General features: G+C 50.1%; 2 protein-coding genes across 7 annotated transcripts in view; one reads left to right on the top strand and one right to left on the bottom strand.

The window, feature by feature from the left end:
• SART3 (spliceosome associated factor 3, U4/U6 recycling protein) overlaps positions 1-15352 on the top strand; it is a 65816-nt gene that overhangs the window by 20972 nt on the left and 29492 nt on the right. For 2 of the 6 annotated variants that reach the window (XM_032603420.1, XM_032603419.1), the window contains exons 1-2: positions 7849-8499; positions 10869-11285. In XM_032603420.1, coding sequence (XP_032459311.1) covers positions 10974-11285 — 312 coding nt within the window. In that variant the 5' untranslated portion in view covers positions 7849-8499; positions 10869-10973. Of the gene's footprint in view, positions 1-2940; positions 3078-4267; positions 6192-7266; positions 7384-7848; positions 8500-9800; positions 11286-15352 lie in introns of those variants that run through there. The other 4 variants (XM_032603416.1, XM_032603421.1, XM_032603418.1 and 1 more) reach the window with 4 other exon arrangements.
• On the bottom strand, positions 3120-9653 carry ISCU (iron-sulfur cluster assembly enzyme). Its single transcript, XM_032603439.1, has 5 exons — positions 9395-9653; positions 7738-7851; positions 6739-6849; positions 5107-5185; positions 3120-3650 (listed from the first exon to the last, which is right to left on the bottom strand). The coding sequence occupies exons 1-5, from the start codon at positions 9506-9508 to the stop codon at positions 3565-3567; spliced, it is 504 nt and encodes a 167-aa protein (XP_032459330.1). The 5' UTR covers positions 9509-9653; the 3' UTR covers positions 3120-3564.

Raw genomic sequence — 15352 nt, 5'->3', positions numbered from 1 at the left:
GTGGGCAGAGGACCTCAGCTGGAGCTCTAACCTACCACTTCCTTGCTGTGTCATCTGAGGCAAGCCGTTTCACCTCTCTGAGCCTCTGTTTCTCCATCCAGCCATCCTCCCACCCACTCACCCATCCATCTACCCACCCATCCATCCACTCACATACCCTCCACCCATCCATGCATCCATCCATCATCCATCCACTCAGTAAGCATTCATGGAGCCCCTAGTAAGTCAAGAGCTGTACCAGAAGCTGGGTCCCATAATTGAATTGCTGTCATCAGTAGAAGACTAAATTATGAACCATCATACATGGAATGCTGGGTAGCTATTAATAAGAATGAGGCAGGTCTACAGGAACTGATATGGATAAATACAGCTAAGAGGAAAACAGAAAGATATAGAAGTATATGTAGTATGCTACCATTAGTGTAAAAAACAGGGTCTATTTAAACACTTGTATGGTTGGATATGCCTAGAAAATTTCCAGAAGGACACCTAAGAAACAAGTACCAGAGATTGCCTCTGAGGAGGGAGATTGGGGAATTAGTAGGGGTGGCAAGGAAACTTATATATCATCCTGTTCCCTTCCAGGCTGTTTGAATTTTTGAAAATAGTATATTATCTGTTTAAAATTGAAAAAAAATTATTTAAAAAAAAGAGTCTCTGAGTAATGATATAGAAAGATAAGAAAAGAGCAAAGTACAAAACCCATCCATGATATTTACGGGCTCAGGGAAGGACAAGAGACTGTAGGAACAGAGAGGGCACCTAGCTCAGCCTGGGAGAATCAGGGGAGACTTCCCAGGGGAGGTGGGATCTGAGATGAGGCTCCTAGGCTGAGTGGAGGTTAAGGGAAGATGCCTGGCGAGGGCATTCGGGCGGGGGGTGCAGCATAGGGCCTGAAGGGAAGGTTCAGTGTGGCTGGAGCTAAGTGATCGATGTGGTAGGAGGTTTGGAATTTGTCGGAAGGACAGCGGGCAGCCATGGACAGGTTTCAAAAAGAGGAGGGACAGGGTCAGAGTGGGGAATGGATCCCAGCAGTGAGGCTGGAGGCAGGGAGGCCAATGCGGAGGCTAGGAGAGAGACGATGGAGGCCCAGACTAAGGCAGATGTGTGGGATGGGAGGGGCAGAGAGGGAGGTTGGAGATGGGAAGTGACACCCTCTCCCAGGACCTTGAGTCCCCACGGAAATCATTTCAGCAAACTGCTTTGCAGAGTACTTCACAGTGGTTCTCACTCAAGGCTGCACCCTGGAAACTCCTGGTGAGCTTTGAAAAAATGCCAGTGCCCAAGCCCCACCCACACAGCATCAGATTTAATCAGGCGTTGGAGTTAAACTGGGCTCCTGGATGACTGAGGCGCAGCCAGGGCCGTGGCGCGTGGAGGTGAGTTGGCCAAATGAATGGATCAGGGCTCACCCTGCGTGGGCATTCACCTTCCTGCCAATGCTCAAGGCACAGGTGAGCCTCGGACGGTGTTGAGTTCTGCCAGAAGGAAATGAGGCAGAAGCATGGCCTTTGGGGTCACCCAGCCCAAGCCCAACCTCGTGGCTTGGGAGTTGCTGACCTCCTGAGCCAGTTTCCTTGTTTGAAATAACGCCCACCCCAGGGGGCCACCCTGAGAATGGACGGGATTACAAATGTAAGAGTCTGGCTCAGAGTACGGGTGTGTGAGCCTGCTGTAAGTTACACGGCGGGGTCCCCCTTGGAAGCGTTTATGTGGAGGTGCTGAGGTCCACAGGATGCCAAGATCTCTGGACCTGAGCTCACCCAAGGAAGGGGACACGGTGCCCTCGCGTGGTTGAAACTAGCTGTGTTCTTAATGGAACTTCAAAGAAAATATTCATTTCTTTTAGCTGCACGTCCACATATTTTGAGGTTTGGGCTATTCTGGTAATATTGCCGTGGCTGTTTACAAGCAGCTTCTGATGTGTAGAATTTAGCCTCAGCTCTCAGAGGATGTAACCGGGACAAAAATGTCTCATTTAAAGAAGTCACAAAGAACAGCGGTGGGGAATTGCAGGGCGGCCACATATAATAAAGAGAGAAGCGCAGCCTTAGAGGGACTGTGAATTAAACAGTAGAACACGCCACATGGGACAATGTGACATGGCTCCACCCAGCAGCTCTAATTTGAGATTCTGATGAAGGCCCTGCTCTGTGGGCTTCCCCGCAGGCTGGGGGGTGGGGTGGGGGAAGGGCCTTTGAAGTTCAGTGTCCTTCCCCAGAACCCAGAGTTGTTTTTTTTTTTGCTTTTTTTTTAAACAAAGAAGGTATATTTAAGAGAAGAGGCAGCCAGCCTACGCCTGAACATCAGGAAAAACAAAAGCATCTTACTTTTGAAGTTGGAGATTTGAGTCTTAGCTGGCATTCTGAGATCATGTTTCACTAGAAAATTGGGCCTTTAGTGGGGCTTTTAGCTGGTGCGTGACTGTGGGTGCCTCAGCATGGCACCCCCTGCCTGTCCACCCTGGGGCCAGATGGGTAGGAGGAACAGTGGTTAGAACAGCTGTTACTTGTCCCTGAGCCAGGGACGTATGTTTTTAAACCTGAGGTCACTGTACACGTAGACGGTTCCCAGTGAACTATTTGTCACAGCTGTGCAGGTGTGGACAAAAGAAGGTTCTTCCCAGGGGCTTGGCTTACCCGCCTCCACACAGAACCACCCAGGAGGTTCTCAAGAGTCGGGTATTGGAACTACTTGACGAGACCTACAGCAGAACCCCGGGCCTAGGAGTCGGCATCTAAATCTCATCCCTCAGGCCTCTGTGGATTTGGTCCACAGCTTTAGGGTAGCGTCCAAGCCATTGTTGCTCAGATTTCAGGATTTCACAAACTAGTGAAATTACAGACAGAATCTTCTGGACTGACTTTGAGTTGTCAGCCTGTTATATTGTAAAGAATGAAAAGTGATGGCCATCTCCTTTCATCTTCCGCCTTGTTTCAGAAAACATTATCGACATCTGGCTTTGTTAAAATCTCCATGCGTGTTCTTTACTGCCCAGTTTGCTGGGAAAGGTGCACGAGTCATCACTGTCCAGCATCTGTGAACAAACCCCCAGGGGCTGAGGGCAGCCCTGTGAGGTGAGTGAGGGACCCAAGAGACAAGGCTTACCAGAGGCAAACACTGCTTTATATTCCTTTATTTATTATATATATGCAAATCTGTTTTATGTACAATATTTGGTCCTACCAAATAATCTTACCAAGGCATTCTACTGGTAATCTTCCCCAAAATAGATTCAGGTAAAATTAGGTATTTGTGCACTTCACGACTACCCAAACCTACTGATTTCAGTTTGGGGGCCATATGCATAATTCGAAATAGACATACACTAGATTAAGGCGATGAAAGTGAGCTGCAGGAAACCACAGGATTCAGAACAACGAGACTGTGTATTTTGCTTGCATTAGAGCCACAACGTGAACAGCAAATGCTGTGCGGATCTCATAGTGCTTTTATTGTAGTGTGAGGGCTTCTGAACACCTATGTGACTGCACGGCGTTGGGGTGGGGGGGTGGTGGTGGTGGTAAGCAGCCCACGTGACCTGCGAGAAGCTTCGCCGGGAGCTCATTTCTTTTCCGCCTCTCCTTTCTTGGGTTCTTGTTTCAGTTTGAAATCAGCCAGGGCGGCCTTGATGGCATCTTCGGCCAGCACTGGAAGTAAGAGAACGAAAGAGAGCCTAAGTTTCTAGAATCTGCAGGAACAGTCTTAGGAAGAGAATCTTTAAGAGCTGAGGTAGTGGTGCTGGGACAGGCTTAACAGAGTCACCTCACCAGGGTGCTGGGCGAGGAGCAGGCCTGCAGGCCGATGGCTGTTTCCTGAGCCGGATCCCTCCTGCGGGGCGGCTCTGGGGACAGACTGTGCGGCAAATACCCGAGGTTCTAGGATAGCTCCTTAGCCTCCTGGGCGATCATGTTTCCTGGCTGGGATAGGGTGAGGGCTTTATACATGAAGTGCTCTCAGCTGCTCTCAGGGAAGTCAGGATACATGCGGTGGACGCTGGTGGTGCTGGATGGCATTACTTAGGTCGTGGCAGTTTGTGCCTGGGATGGCATTTGCCGGCACTCTCTAGTGATCCCAAGTGGGGAAACTTTTATTTTGGAGTCGATATTAAAAGGGAGGCTTTGGGGAAAATAAACATTGAGAGAGCTGGAATGACAGCAGAGAGCGTTGGCTAAAGGTTTCAGTACCCAAGAAGGCCTAATGAAAAGGCGGGGGGTTCCTCTGAAACCATGTGAAAATGTTTACAAGCTATGGCCTTTATTCACAGGTATTTGAAATTCCAGCGCAAGTGGAAAGAACTCGGGTCTCAGCAGACCTCCATCCCTGCCGCGGCACTCACTTCTTCTCTTGTGAGTCCTACCCTGGCAGGAGGCCTGGCCCTCTGCTGATTTTTAACTAATTTGGTCAGTAAATCTCCATCAATAAGTTTAGGCTACTGTTTCCCATAACCTCCTTCCCCTAGAAGGCTGAGAGTTGAAAAGCTTTAGACTGAAATGGAAAGCCAAGTATAAGCCTTTAGGCATCTGGGCTTTCTCTTAGGGAGAGTGCAGAGGGGGAGACTGCACAACTGGGCTTAGTCATTGCATAAGCACAGATGCAGACCCCGACAGTGACGGCATCTGGAAAGGAAGTGAGGAAATGCACAACAAACAGGATTACGGAGAAAGCGGCATTTTCTCCTTTACTGGTCCCAACTTCACCACAGCCGGGTGAACAGCACAGATTCTGGAATCAAAGACTGGGGTTTAGACTCTGGCCCTCCCACTGAGGAGCTGTGCGACTGGGGGGCTTTACCCTGAGCCCTCGTTTCCTCCTCTGTGTGGGGAGAGGTAATGACACCTCTGGGGACTGGAGGACGTTCCTGAGGGTTAGAAGTGAGGCCACACCACCCCCGCAGGACTCCCCTGGAGGCTGCAGTGAGACCCTGGGCTCTAACCCTCTGGAGACTGTGAGAACGGACTCCATGAGCTGTAACCCTCGGAGGCTGTAAAGGTGGACTCCTCGACCCGAAAGGACTCGCCGTTCCCCTGTCACAAATCAAGTGGATGCCATTACAAAACTGCCCTAACTGTCCGAGCCCATCGGCATCCTGGAGGGGACACTTACTGGAGCAGTGCAGTTTCACAGGCGGGAGGCACAGCTCCTTGGCAATGTCCGTGTTTTTGATGGTCAAGGCTTCCTCCACCTGAGAGGCAGATGGGACAGACGGGAAGTTTTAGTGATGCTCTGTCTGGTGGAACAGAAAATAAAAAGGGCCAAAGAGGCCCCCACGACAGGGTGGTGGTGGGGGACGCTTTCCATTTAATAACCCCAGACAGAGGACTCCCACTTCCACGTCCAGGCTGCAGCTGGGCTCCTCAAGTACGAAGTATACGCACCTGCATTGCTCAGCTGGGGTGAGCCAGGCCCGCAGAGATGCTGCCACGAGCCAGGAGTGGACCCTGGGAGGAGTCTCTGAGGGATCTGCTTGAGGCCAGCAACTTGAGCCTTTTTTAAAAGACAGTGATGTTCTACGCTGGTTTTGTGACTCTCAGCTTCTCTGGTGTCCTTATACTAAATGTTCAGAATAAATCCCGTCAACCCTAAGTGCTAGATGGCGTCAGGGAGGCGGGAGGGGTGGCACCCAGGCTGGCAGCACCCAGGCCAATGGCACAGACAGCTTCTGGAAGGAGAGCTCTTGGGGCTCATCCCCTGCCCCAAGGAGAACCTTTCTCCTCTAGGCAGACTAAAAAGGATGCCTGGGGTTTGTCGAGAGCCCAGGGGCATAACAGGAGGCAGGCCTACATGGAACGGAGCCCCGCTGCCTTAAGGAAAGCGATTTCCCCCCCTGCCCCCCAATCTCCCAAGTCCACTAACTCCACTGAATTATGCTTCAACTTCTGTTGCTGGAAACTCAGATGGGAGTCTCTCAGGGTCTGAGAAAGGCCCTGTCCCCACTTTCTGATCACATTCACGGGACCAGGCCCTGGAAGCACAGGTGCCCTGTCTCCTCACTTCCTCTTTCCCTGAGGATAGTTCTGGACAAATCACTTCACAGCCACCTCCAGCCATAACAGGTTGGGTCTCTGCTTCCCCGGCCCTGAGGAACTTGCCGGCCAGGAGGCCCTGAGCCACGGGGAGCCGGCGGCACGTGGCCTGGCACACACCTCTGTGACTCAGCTCCCAGAACCTGGGCCCTTGGGGCTGCAAAGGTGAGCACCTGCAGTTTGGTTTTTCTGAGAGGTTTTAATGGCGACAGGATTTTAGAAAGGCTAGTTTGTTATTTCATGAATCCTTGTAAGCCACCTGCACTCCCTCCTGAAGCACAATGGGAGGAAACAAACAAAACAAACCACAACGGAACTGCCCCCAGAGCAGACTTAGACTTCTAAGAAATGATAACAGCGGTGACCCTGGAGAAAGCCAAAGATTTGTTTTCACTTCTGTTGTGTTAGAGGGGGAAGTGAGGATCTTTTTTCGATTTAGTTAAAAACAAAACACCACCAAAACCCCCAAATAAAAATGATCAACAACAAAAAACCCCAAACTAAAAAACACTTAAAATTATCCGTAATTCCCAACGTGGAGAAGAATTTAATAAAAACTTCTGTAAGCAAAATTAAAAAGAAAATTCTTAGCATATTTAGAAAAAAAAAACTTAGGTTTTTGGTTTGTTTGTTTACACTCACTAGACCCTTCCCTTAACTGAGAGCCAGGTTTGTGGAGAATGTGACTTAATTCTAGTTTGCAGGAACCTACCGTCTTCCCCTTTACCCATTCGGTGGCTAGCGAGCTGGAGGCAATCGCAGAACCACAGCCAAATGTTTTAAACCTGGCGTCCACGATCTTCCCCTTTTCATCCACTTGAATCTAGAAAAGAGGCAGGAGTTAGCAGAGGTTCTGGTGTGCCCCATAGAACCTGGTGCTCATGGAGGCCCACGGGGCGCTCCCTCCCTGGCAGCTTTGGTCCTGCTTTCCGCACTTAAAAGTTTGGGCACTAATTACTGAGTTTCCTCTATTCCAAAGAGCTCAGTGATGAGAAGATAAAAGCAGGAACTATACAGAATTATACAGGCCTAGCTAGTAAAGATCAACCAAAAAATATGCCTCCTGCCGCCCCCAACCCTAGCCTGATTTTTGGCTATGAGGTTCTCCTCCCAGCTGCTGGGTCAATGTGCGTCTTTAAACACCGGGAGAGTCTGCAGTAAAGGTCTCTGGATAATGCTTTTTCCTTTGGCGCCAGACTGCATGTAGTAGTTCACTCCTGCCTTGTTTCTGTTTTCCAAGATAGTCATGAAGCTGTCTGGCGAGCTGCCCACCACGGTGACGAAGGAGATGTGGAGAAAGCTATGGTTCACCCAGAGCGCCGGGCACTACCTGCATGTCATCTCCAACGTGGGGGAGGTTTGATTTATTGCGTTTCCTGTCTCTTTGGGGATTGCTAACTGAACAGTTGTGGTTTTCCTTTGATTGGTAAAATTCACAAAAGATTTCACTTAGCTAAACTGGAATTTAGGCTGGTACAGTGAGCACAAAGGTGAGATCAGTTCACTGTGTCAGAAAGGGTCAGCGTAGTTTACTAGTGTGACTAGCATTCAGCCCCTGCTCGAGTCATTTATAACACTGACTTGTCCCATCTCACAGGAATTGAGATGGGGACCAGATGCAATGCTGTACACGTAAATGCTGTCAACTACGGAGCACTGTACGAGCAAAGGGGTCACCGTTACCACCAGTAAAGATGGGAACCAGGGGTACCTGTAATTTCATGACATCACCACACGCTGGCGCTCCCACCAGTCCGGTTCCGACATTCTTAGATGTCTTATCAAGGGACCCCACGTTTCGGGGATTTTCATAATGATCAACAACCTGAAACGAGAGGGTGAACAGAAATCACAGTCACTCTTTTTTGCTGTTGGTCTCCCCGACTTTGATGGCAAAGTCCTTGAAGTCAGCAAGCTGAACCTGGCAGGCCATCACTAAATACCAAATTTCACCTGGGAATGAATTCATAGATTCCAGAGAGTGGCAAAAAATCAGCAAAATCCTGTCTTAATTCCGCAGGGTTTTGAACCACAAATAATTACTTGACCTTTAACCACCCAAGTCACCAGAGTTGGGCTCAAACAGCATTTTTGTAATTTCCAAAGAAAATCTGTTCTCAAAGGATAATGATTACTATTCGAAAATCCTAAAAGTAAGTATGGTCCAGAAATGGAAGGGTTTCCCAGAAGCCTCAAGGAGACTGTTACAGGAGGAACAAGGCTATGGAATACGTCCCTTTGTGTGCGAAAATAAATAATAAATATCTCATTACTGTATTTCAGGGCCCTGAAATCTCTCTGGTGCAGCAGCGCACCCTGGTGGTAGAAAGGCTTGTGTCAACAACACACATCCCTGGGGCGGGGAGGAGTGAAGTCCGTGGGGAAACGCGCGGAAGCCAGAACAGAATAAACATCTATTCAAACTGGCACACGGAAGGCTTTAAAAACCTTGAGGCTTGTTTACTAGTTAGCAGTAAGTATCCCGATCTTTCCAGTCCCCTCCCCCACCTCCACCCCAGCTATCCAACCACGGATTTTGACTCCAAGCCCAAGGACCTACAAGATAATGTCCAATCTGGACTTTCTGCCCCGGGTTGATTCACCGCATTCTTTAGTCAACCGGTTCCCGAGTGAGAGAGTCTCATGTTTAGGGACTTTCCACCCCCGGAAGTTAAAGGCTGCAAACTGCACCTATCTCTACTCACAGCTCACCACCACTCCGAACAGAAAACAAAAATTAAAACGTTATGACTGTTCGTTACATGTCCATCTCCACTCGGAGGCTCTGAGCTCCTGCAACAGTAACATCACCCTAAGTGGCCTCCCTGTGCCAGACACCCTGCCGAGGACTCCGCAGGCATGGTCTCGAGTATGGGGGGCTGATAAGACCCCATTTGACAAGTGGGGAAACAGGTTCAGCGCAGGGCACTGACTTGCCCAAGGTCACCTGGCCAGGGCGGTAGCCTTGGCTGAAGCCGGACCCCGCACCGCTGTGTGTCGGGCTGGCAAGTCATTGCAGAACCCTGCTTCCTGGGCTGTTGGGGGTTTAAAGGCTGGATGCACGAGATCGCGGCCAGAGGCCGGGCCCACGGGCAGTGGCCATTAGATGAGCAGGAGCTGTCATTTTTATTTCAGGCGCGGTTAGTGCCCCTGCACAGGAAGGGAAAGTTAGTCCAGGCGGATTCGCGCGAGGGACGGCCTCTCCTTTGGGGCCCGGGGCGGCCCGTACCCTGGGTCGCAGTGGGGCCTCTCGGGCCCCGCAGTTCCCAGGCCCCGCAGAGTCTTTCCTAGGCCGGGCCTCCGCTAGGATGCCCGCACTGTCGGTTGTCCTCGCACTCCCGCCCCCGCCCGGTCCCGCCCGCTCCTACCTTCTTGTGATAGAGCCGAGCCGGAGCTGACAGCTCCCGGACCGGCAGACGCGGGTCCCGGAGTAGCAGTGCCGAAGTCGCCCGCCTCATACGTCCTGCTCCAGCCGCCGCCATCTTGCGGGCTTGCGCCTGCGCAGGCCGAGTGCGAGACCGAGGCGCGTGCGCGAGTCTGTTCCTAGCTTGGAGCGCGCTCACTCTAACGTCCAGGCGACTTCGCGCCTGAGCCCTCCCGCTCCGTACACGTGTACGCGCTTTGGTCCCGCCTTGACCACGCCCCTCCGGGGCGGGCGGGGCGCGGAGCCCGGGTTGGACGCGGAGCCCAAAGGTCTGGAGTCGCAGGAGGGTTTGTCCTCCGTGATGGGTTCTGGATCTGAGGGCCTTCGGGCTGGAGTTCGGGACCCAAGTTTGCGTTCACAAAGTCCACCGCCGGAATGCGCAGAGGATCAACCAGTCCACCTTTCTTAGCCCTGTTTTGCAGCTTAGGAAGCTGAGGATCAGAGCGGTGTAGTAGCTTGTCCTAGGTTGCCCGGAGAGTTAGACTCAATTGGGATTCAAACTTGAACAATCCTGAGTTGGAATCCCGTTTCTGCTCCTAACTGGCTGTGTGATCCTAGGTGAATGACAGCGTCTTTCTAAACCTCGATCTTGCCTTTTGTACTAATTCAAGGACAGTTCTTTCATCCATTGAGCAAATATGTGTTGAGTATCTACTTTTTGTCAGGGTGCTTTGGGAATCCAACGGAAAGAAAAACATATAACTTCTGACATAATTAAGCTTGCTAATGAGGGAGAAAGGCAATAAATAGACACATCAAGGCTTTCCTACGTCAAAGTGGAAAGCTTAGCTAAACGAATACTTTGCCCTGATTTTAAAAAGTGTGTATGTTTGACTCTATTTCTTTCTATATAAAAAAGCAAACTGTCACAATTTATATGACAAGGCATGGCAATGAAGAGATTCTAAGTAAATGTTTACTAATGTAGTTTATTAATATTGGTTTGCAGAATATGATCCTATAAAACCACAAAACGCACGTGTATTTAACTGCTAGGCACCAGGCATTACATAAAGGAGAGGAATCTCTTTGGGAAGTGAGTTTTTCTCATGAATGGTGCAGTCGAGCCTTCCCCGAGGACTTAGACTTTTCTCTGCATTTGAGGCTCAGTTACTGGGGGGACTGAACCACGCGCCAGGTCAGAATAGGCGGTAAGGCATTAACTCCAAGAATCATTTTGACCTTCTCAAGATGGCGGCAAACCCTTAATGTCAATCATCACGCTCACTCCATGACTTCCTCTATGGCTTCCACTTCCTGTCTAAGGACCCAACTTCTGTCTGAAGTTGTGGCGAAACACATGCCCTGTTAGTGAGTTCTTTTTCCTCCAACAAGAACTATTAAAAGTATATAAAATAGCATGAGTTTCGTGTATTTCGAGGTTTCGCCGTCATCCGTGGCTCACAGTTTCTCTCTAGGTGGCAGGAGAGCGCGGTTTTGATCAGGCGCGCGCCGCGGGCAGCTTCTACTTCAGTGGGTCTTCGGCGGCAGAGTGAGGACCCGGGAGTCACTGGAAGCGCAAGATGGCGACGGCGGCCGCAGCATCGGCTTCGGAAGCGGAGGCTGAGCCCAAGGCCGGGCCCAAGGCCGAGGGGGAGGAGGCTGAAGCTAAGGAGGCTAGGACGAGGAGGAAGGTGTTATCGCGGGCCGTGGCCGCCGCGACGTACAAGACCGTAGGGCCGGAGTGGGACCAGCAGGAGGAAGGCGTAAGTGAGAGCGATGGAGATGAGGAGTACGCCATGGCTTCCTCGGCCGAGAGCTCCCCGGGGGAGTACGAGTGGGAGTACGACGAAGAGGAGAAGAACCAGCTGGAGATCGAGCGGCTGGAGGAGCAGGTGAGCGCGGGGGTGGGCGGCGGGCTCCTTCCCTCAGGTTCCCAGGCCCCGGCCCGCCTCCCTTGTCCTCGGCGGTAATAAAGCCGCCAAGGCCGCCAAAGCGCAATTCATCAGCGCGTCTCCCGTCCTTCGAACGCTTACTGCTTGCCAGGTGATTTGCAACCGTTATCCCATTGAACCCGGTTCGCAAGAACCGGCTGAAGGAAGTAGTGTAGTTACCGTTTTATGGGAGGAAACTGAGGCTCTTGGTGGAGGGAATTCTCTTGCTCAAGATTACAATTCCTGCAAATGGCGAGACAGGCTTTGAACTTTGAAACGACTCCAGAACTCCCGCTTTTAGCTACACCGTTCAGCTGTCCAGCACGAGAAATAACATTTTATTTCTAAAAGAGAGTTATTTGCCTGTAGGAATGACAACGCTGATGAACTATGGCGTGGTCGGGAAAGTATTGACGGTGACGGTGATAGCGTCTGGAGCCTAAGGCCCCAGTTCTGGCTCTTCCACCCTTGAGTGCGCTTGGGCGAATTTCTTAATCTCTCTCAGCCTCGGCTTCCTCATTTGTAAATTGGGAGAAACGATTTCCGCACATAGGTTTGTTATAATGGTAATTAAAGCCCGGGGCCTGGCACTAGTAGCTACGTGATTTCTAACCTGTAACCTTATGAGATACAGGTGGTGGTATCTCTTGTGTAATCTAGGATTCCAGCAAGAAGTAGGTGGCACATTCAGATTAAGAAAGTTTGAGAAAAGGTCAGTAAAGGGACTGCTGTGTCTAGGGCAGGGAAATCAGGAGTAAAGGTTCGGTACCCCAGGGCTAGTAGTAGCAGGACCTTTAGGTGTCCACCTTTAGGCCTGAAGAGGTGATGGGAGGGACTGGTTTTCCAAGTAGTTGTGTGGAGACAGCACCTGAGAGGAGGTGAGACGTTTGTTCCAGGGGTGCGGCCCCAGTTTCCCATCAGGGATTGGGGTGGGGAAGAAGTACCCTGACCTACTGCTCTGCCTCTCTCCAAACAGTCTGCTGGTGCTGTCTGCTGGAAGCAAGAGACCTCATCAGTGTGGTCCACACAGTGGGTCACAGGACGGGGAAGAGAGAGGGTGGAGTGGATTTGGAGGGGCAAACAGATGGAGCACATTCTCATTTTACAGATGAGGAAACTGAGGCACAGAAGGAATGATGAAATGATTTGCTTAGTCACTCGTAAGGGGTTTTGAATTTTTCAGGGTTGTCTGTGGACTGAATGCCACACTGGCTATGAAATTACTTAGTGATGTGAGGTTGTTAGCCTGGGTTTCTCACTTTGCTGGGTGTGAGATTCCTTATAACGTCCTCCCTCGAGGTGATGTTTTTGTTAAGTTGTGAAACAGTTATATTATCTTTTGGTATACTGTCCCGCTTGTCATTGCATCTGAACCAGCTGGGGGTAGGCAGGTGGTTACCATTTCTGCTTTTTATAAATAAGCACGCCGAAGTCCATTCAGTCTTTTATTCATTCAGCAGTGTAATACGAGGTGCCAGGCGGACTGTGTCCCTGTCCTGGTGGAAATCTGTTCTTCTGGCCTTGGGCCTTTCAATGAGCTATTAGCTTACTCGGTAGGGGAAAGAGGATTACCTTTTTAGGGGAAGGGGAGGCTTGGAAGCAGAGCGATTAAGTCCTTGATGAGGTGAGGGTACCCAGCTTACTAGAGAGGAGGGTGGGTCAGGGCAGAGGCCACCGGCCTACTGGTATTGTGCAGTTGCCAGCCCTGCCTCAGGCCACCAAACGTGACCACACAGGATGGGATCTGGCAGGTGATGGTGAATCGAAGAGCCTCTGGCTTTATCCTCTTTTCCGGAGGGTCTAGAAATGGACTTTTCCAATTTTTCCAAAACTCCCTCCCACCTCCTCCTAATCCCACAGCCTCTAGTTCCTGCTGTAACGACTCTCCTGGTGGAGCATGATGGCCGGTAACTTCCAGAGAGGGCTGTGAAACCCTCGGCCTTGGCGTATTTGCAAATTCCAGTTCTCGCCCTGAGTGTGTTTATGAAAGCTCGCAGTTAGTAGTATCTGTCCATGTAACAAAAGCGGAGATTTCCCACCATTTGTGTTTTTGGCCTGAAACTAAAAGTGGCACCTCATGGTGTCTAACAGGTCATGTCAGCGCTCTGAGCCTGCTGTGCCAATTGGTAAAGGAGGGTTGTAGTAGTGCCTCCCTCACAGGGCTGTTGTGGAGCTAAAGTGACAAGAGGTGTGTAAAGCTCCAGGCACAGTTTGACACACAGTAGTAGATGCAGTGATGGGACCTGCTCCCTTCTCCTTCCCCCCCCCTCCTTTCCTGTGATTGCAGCTAAGTGTCCTCTCCACCAGGCCTCTCTGTCACCTCTCCGCCCCCAGTCCAGGGCCAGGTTGTGCTGTTAGGGAGTTAGGAAATTTAGTTTGCAGAGCACTTGCACGTTGGCTAAGCCTTCTCTTTCTTTAAAGCATCCTTTGTCGTTAACAGTGTTCTGAGACCAGACTAGACCGGCACATGTGCTCATTTGTCAGTGCTGGTTGAACACTCTGGAAGGTCTCTTAAATGCATGTCAGTGTGCATTTAATGTACGTGCTCTCAGAGCGCATCTCCATATATAGTATCTTCATTATTTGGGCCTAAAAATCAGAAATGTAGATCAAAAACCATCCTAGAGACAGTTCCTTTACTTCATTGAGTTTTGTACGTTTCTCTTCTGACCTCCCTCTGGTGTTCACGGGAGGGCCGCTTGCATAGACATTACTCAGGCTGGCTAGGCAGGACTTGCCCACCCCCCTTCACGCTCAGAAAACACATTCAGACCCAGGTGAGTTGCGAGTGATGGGGTGACAGGGAGAACTGCGTCTGCTCCTTCGTGAGGAGAGTACATCTTCCGTGATCTTCAGTCCTTTCACTGTGGTTACTTGCGTGACACACTTGACAGCCAATTTTGAGACGTCAGTGCATCATGGCAGTCCACTTGAGATGCAGAGGTGTACTCCAGTGCCTCCCGGTACAGACGGGGAAACAGAACCCGTGGACGTTAGAACACTTGTGTCCTGACCTCGTCCTGTCCTTTTACAGCCTATCACGTAATCATGGGGTGGGTTCAGCCTGTCAAGTTTTATAAATCATGAGCAGGAGAACATTGCTAAAAGATTTTTTTTAATTATAGGTCATGGGCTTACCTGATATTGATTCTTCTTTATTACCTACTTGTGTGTAATTTGATCCGTACAAAGCAGTTCACATCTGTAAGTTGTAAAGGATGGTAATGAGATGAGCACCCTTGCTATGCCCCTTGCTCTAAGAGTGGGGACTTCATCAGTACTGCTGCCTGTCCCAGCGGCTTCTCCCCGGTGCCAGTGCCCTGCCTTGACCCCATCCCCTCAAACCCAGGTAACTGCTATTTTGAATCTTGAGTGCTTCCTTCTCATTTAAAACATGTATAGTTTTATCCTCTAAGTAAGCATTCCTAAGCATATATTGTCCACTTTTGTTTGTTTTTGAGCTTTTAAAAAAGTGTATCATGCAATATGTAATCGTCCGGGACTGCTTTCCACTCAGCAGTGTGTTTCTAAGATTCAGCCGTGTTCTTGCAGTTGCAGGTTATCCATTTTGACTGCTGTGTGTTCAGTACACCAGGGTGTGAGTAGCCTACAGCTTATTGGTTGTTCTGGCATTGAATTGCTTACAGTTTTTTTTTTTCCTATTACAAACAAGCTACAAGGAACATTGTTACTGTTAAACTGTGCTAGTCTCAAACCGTGTAAGAGTTTCTCTAAGTCAGTATTTTTCAAACTGGGGCCATGGTCATGGGTCATGAATTCATTTTAGTGGATACACCCAGTGTCCCTCTGTGATATACTTTCTGGTTGCGTGGGTCTGTTTCTGGGCGCTTTCTAGTGTTCTGTTGGTCAGTTTGTCTGTCCCGTGTCAATTCCGTGGTCTAACTCATTACTGCTGAGACTTGCTACCTGCTGAGACAGCTCCTCCTGTGTGCGGTTTAATGCAATAACTAGGGTCTAGATTACTAAGAGTATATTGTCAAATGGCAGTGTTAGTCGAATGAATTATA

This window comes from Phocoena sinus, chromosome 14 (genome assembly GCF_008692025.1).
Source record: "Phocoena sinus isolate mPhoSin1 chromosome 14, mPhoSin1.pri, whole genome shotgun sequence".
Lineage (NCBI taxonomy): Eukaryota > Metazoa > Chordata > Mammalia > Artiodactyla > Phocoenidae > Phocoena > Phocoena sinus.
This window is presented reverse-complemented; position numbering and strand designations above follow the sequence as displayed.

Bases quoted from the DNA above. Each gene is read 5' to 3' on its own strand.
- ISCU (XM_032603439.1), bottom strand. From the start codon at position 9,508: ATGGCGGCGGCTGGAGCAGGACGTATGAGGCGGGCGACTTCGGCACTG. The intron at 7,852-9,394 runs GTAGGAGCGGGC...CTCTCGTTTCAG, and splicing joins CTCGGCTCTATCACAAGAAG to GTTGTTGATCATTATGAAAA. The intron at 6,850-7,737 runs GTACCCCTGGTT...CCTCTTTTCTAG, and splicing joins GTGATGTCATGAAATTACAG to ATTCAAGTGGATGAAAAGGG.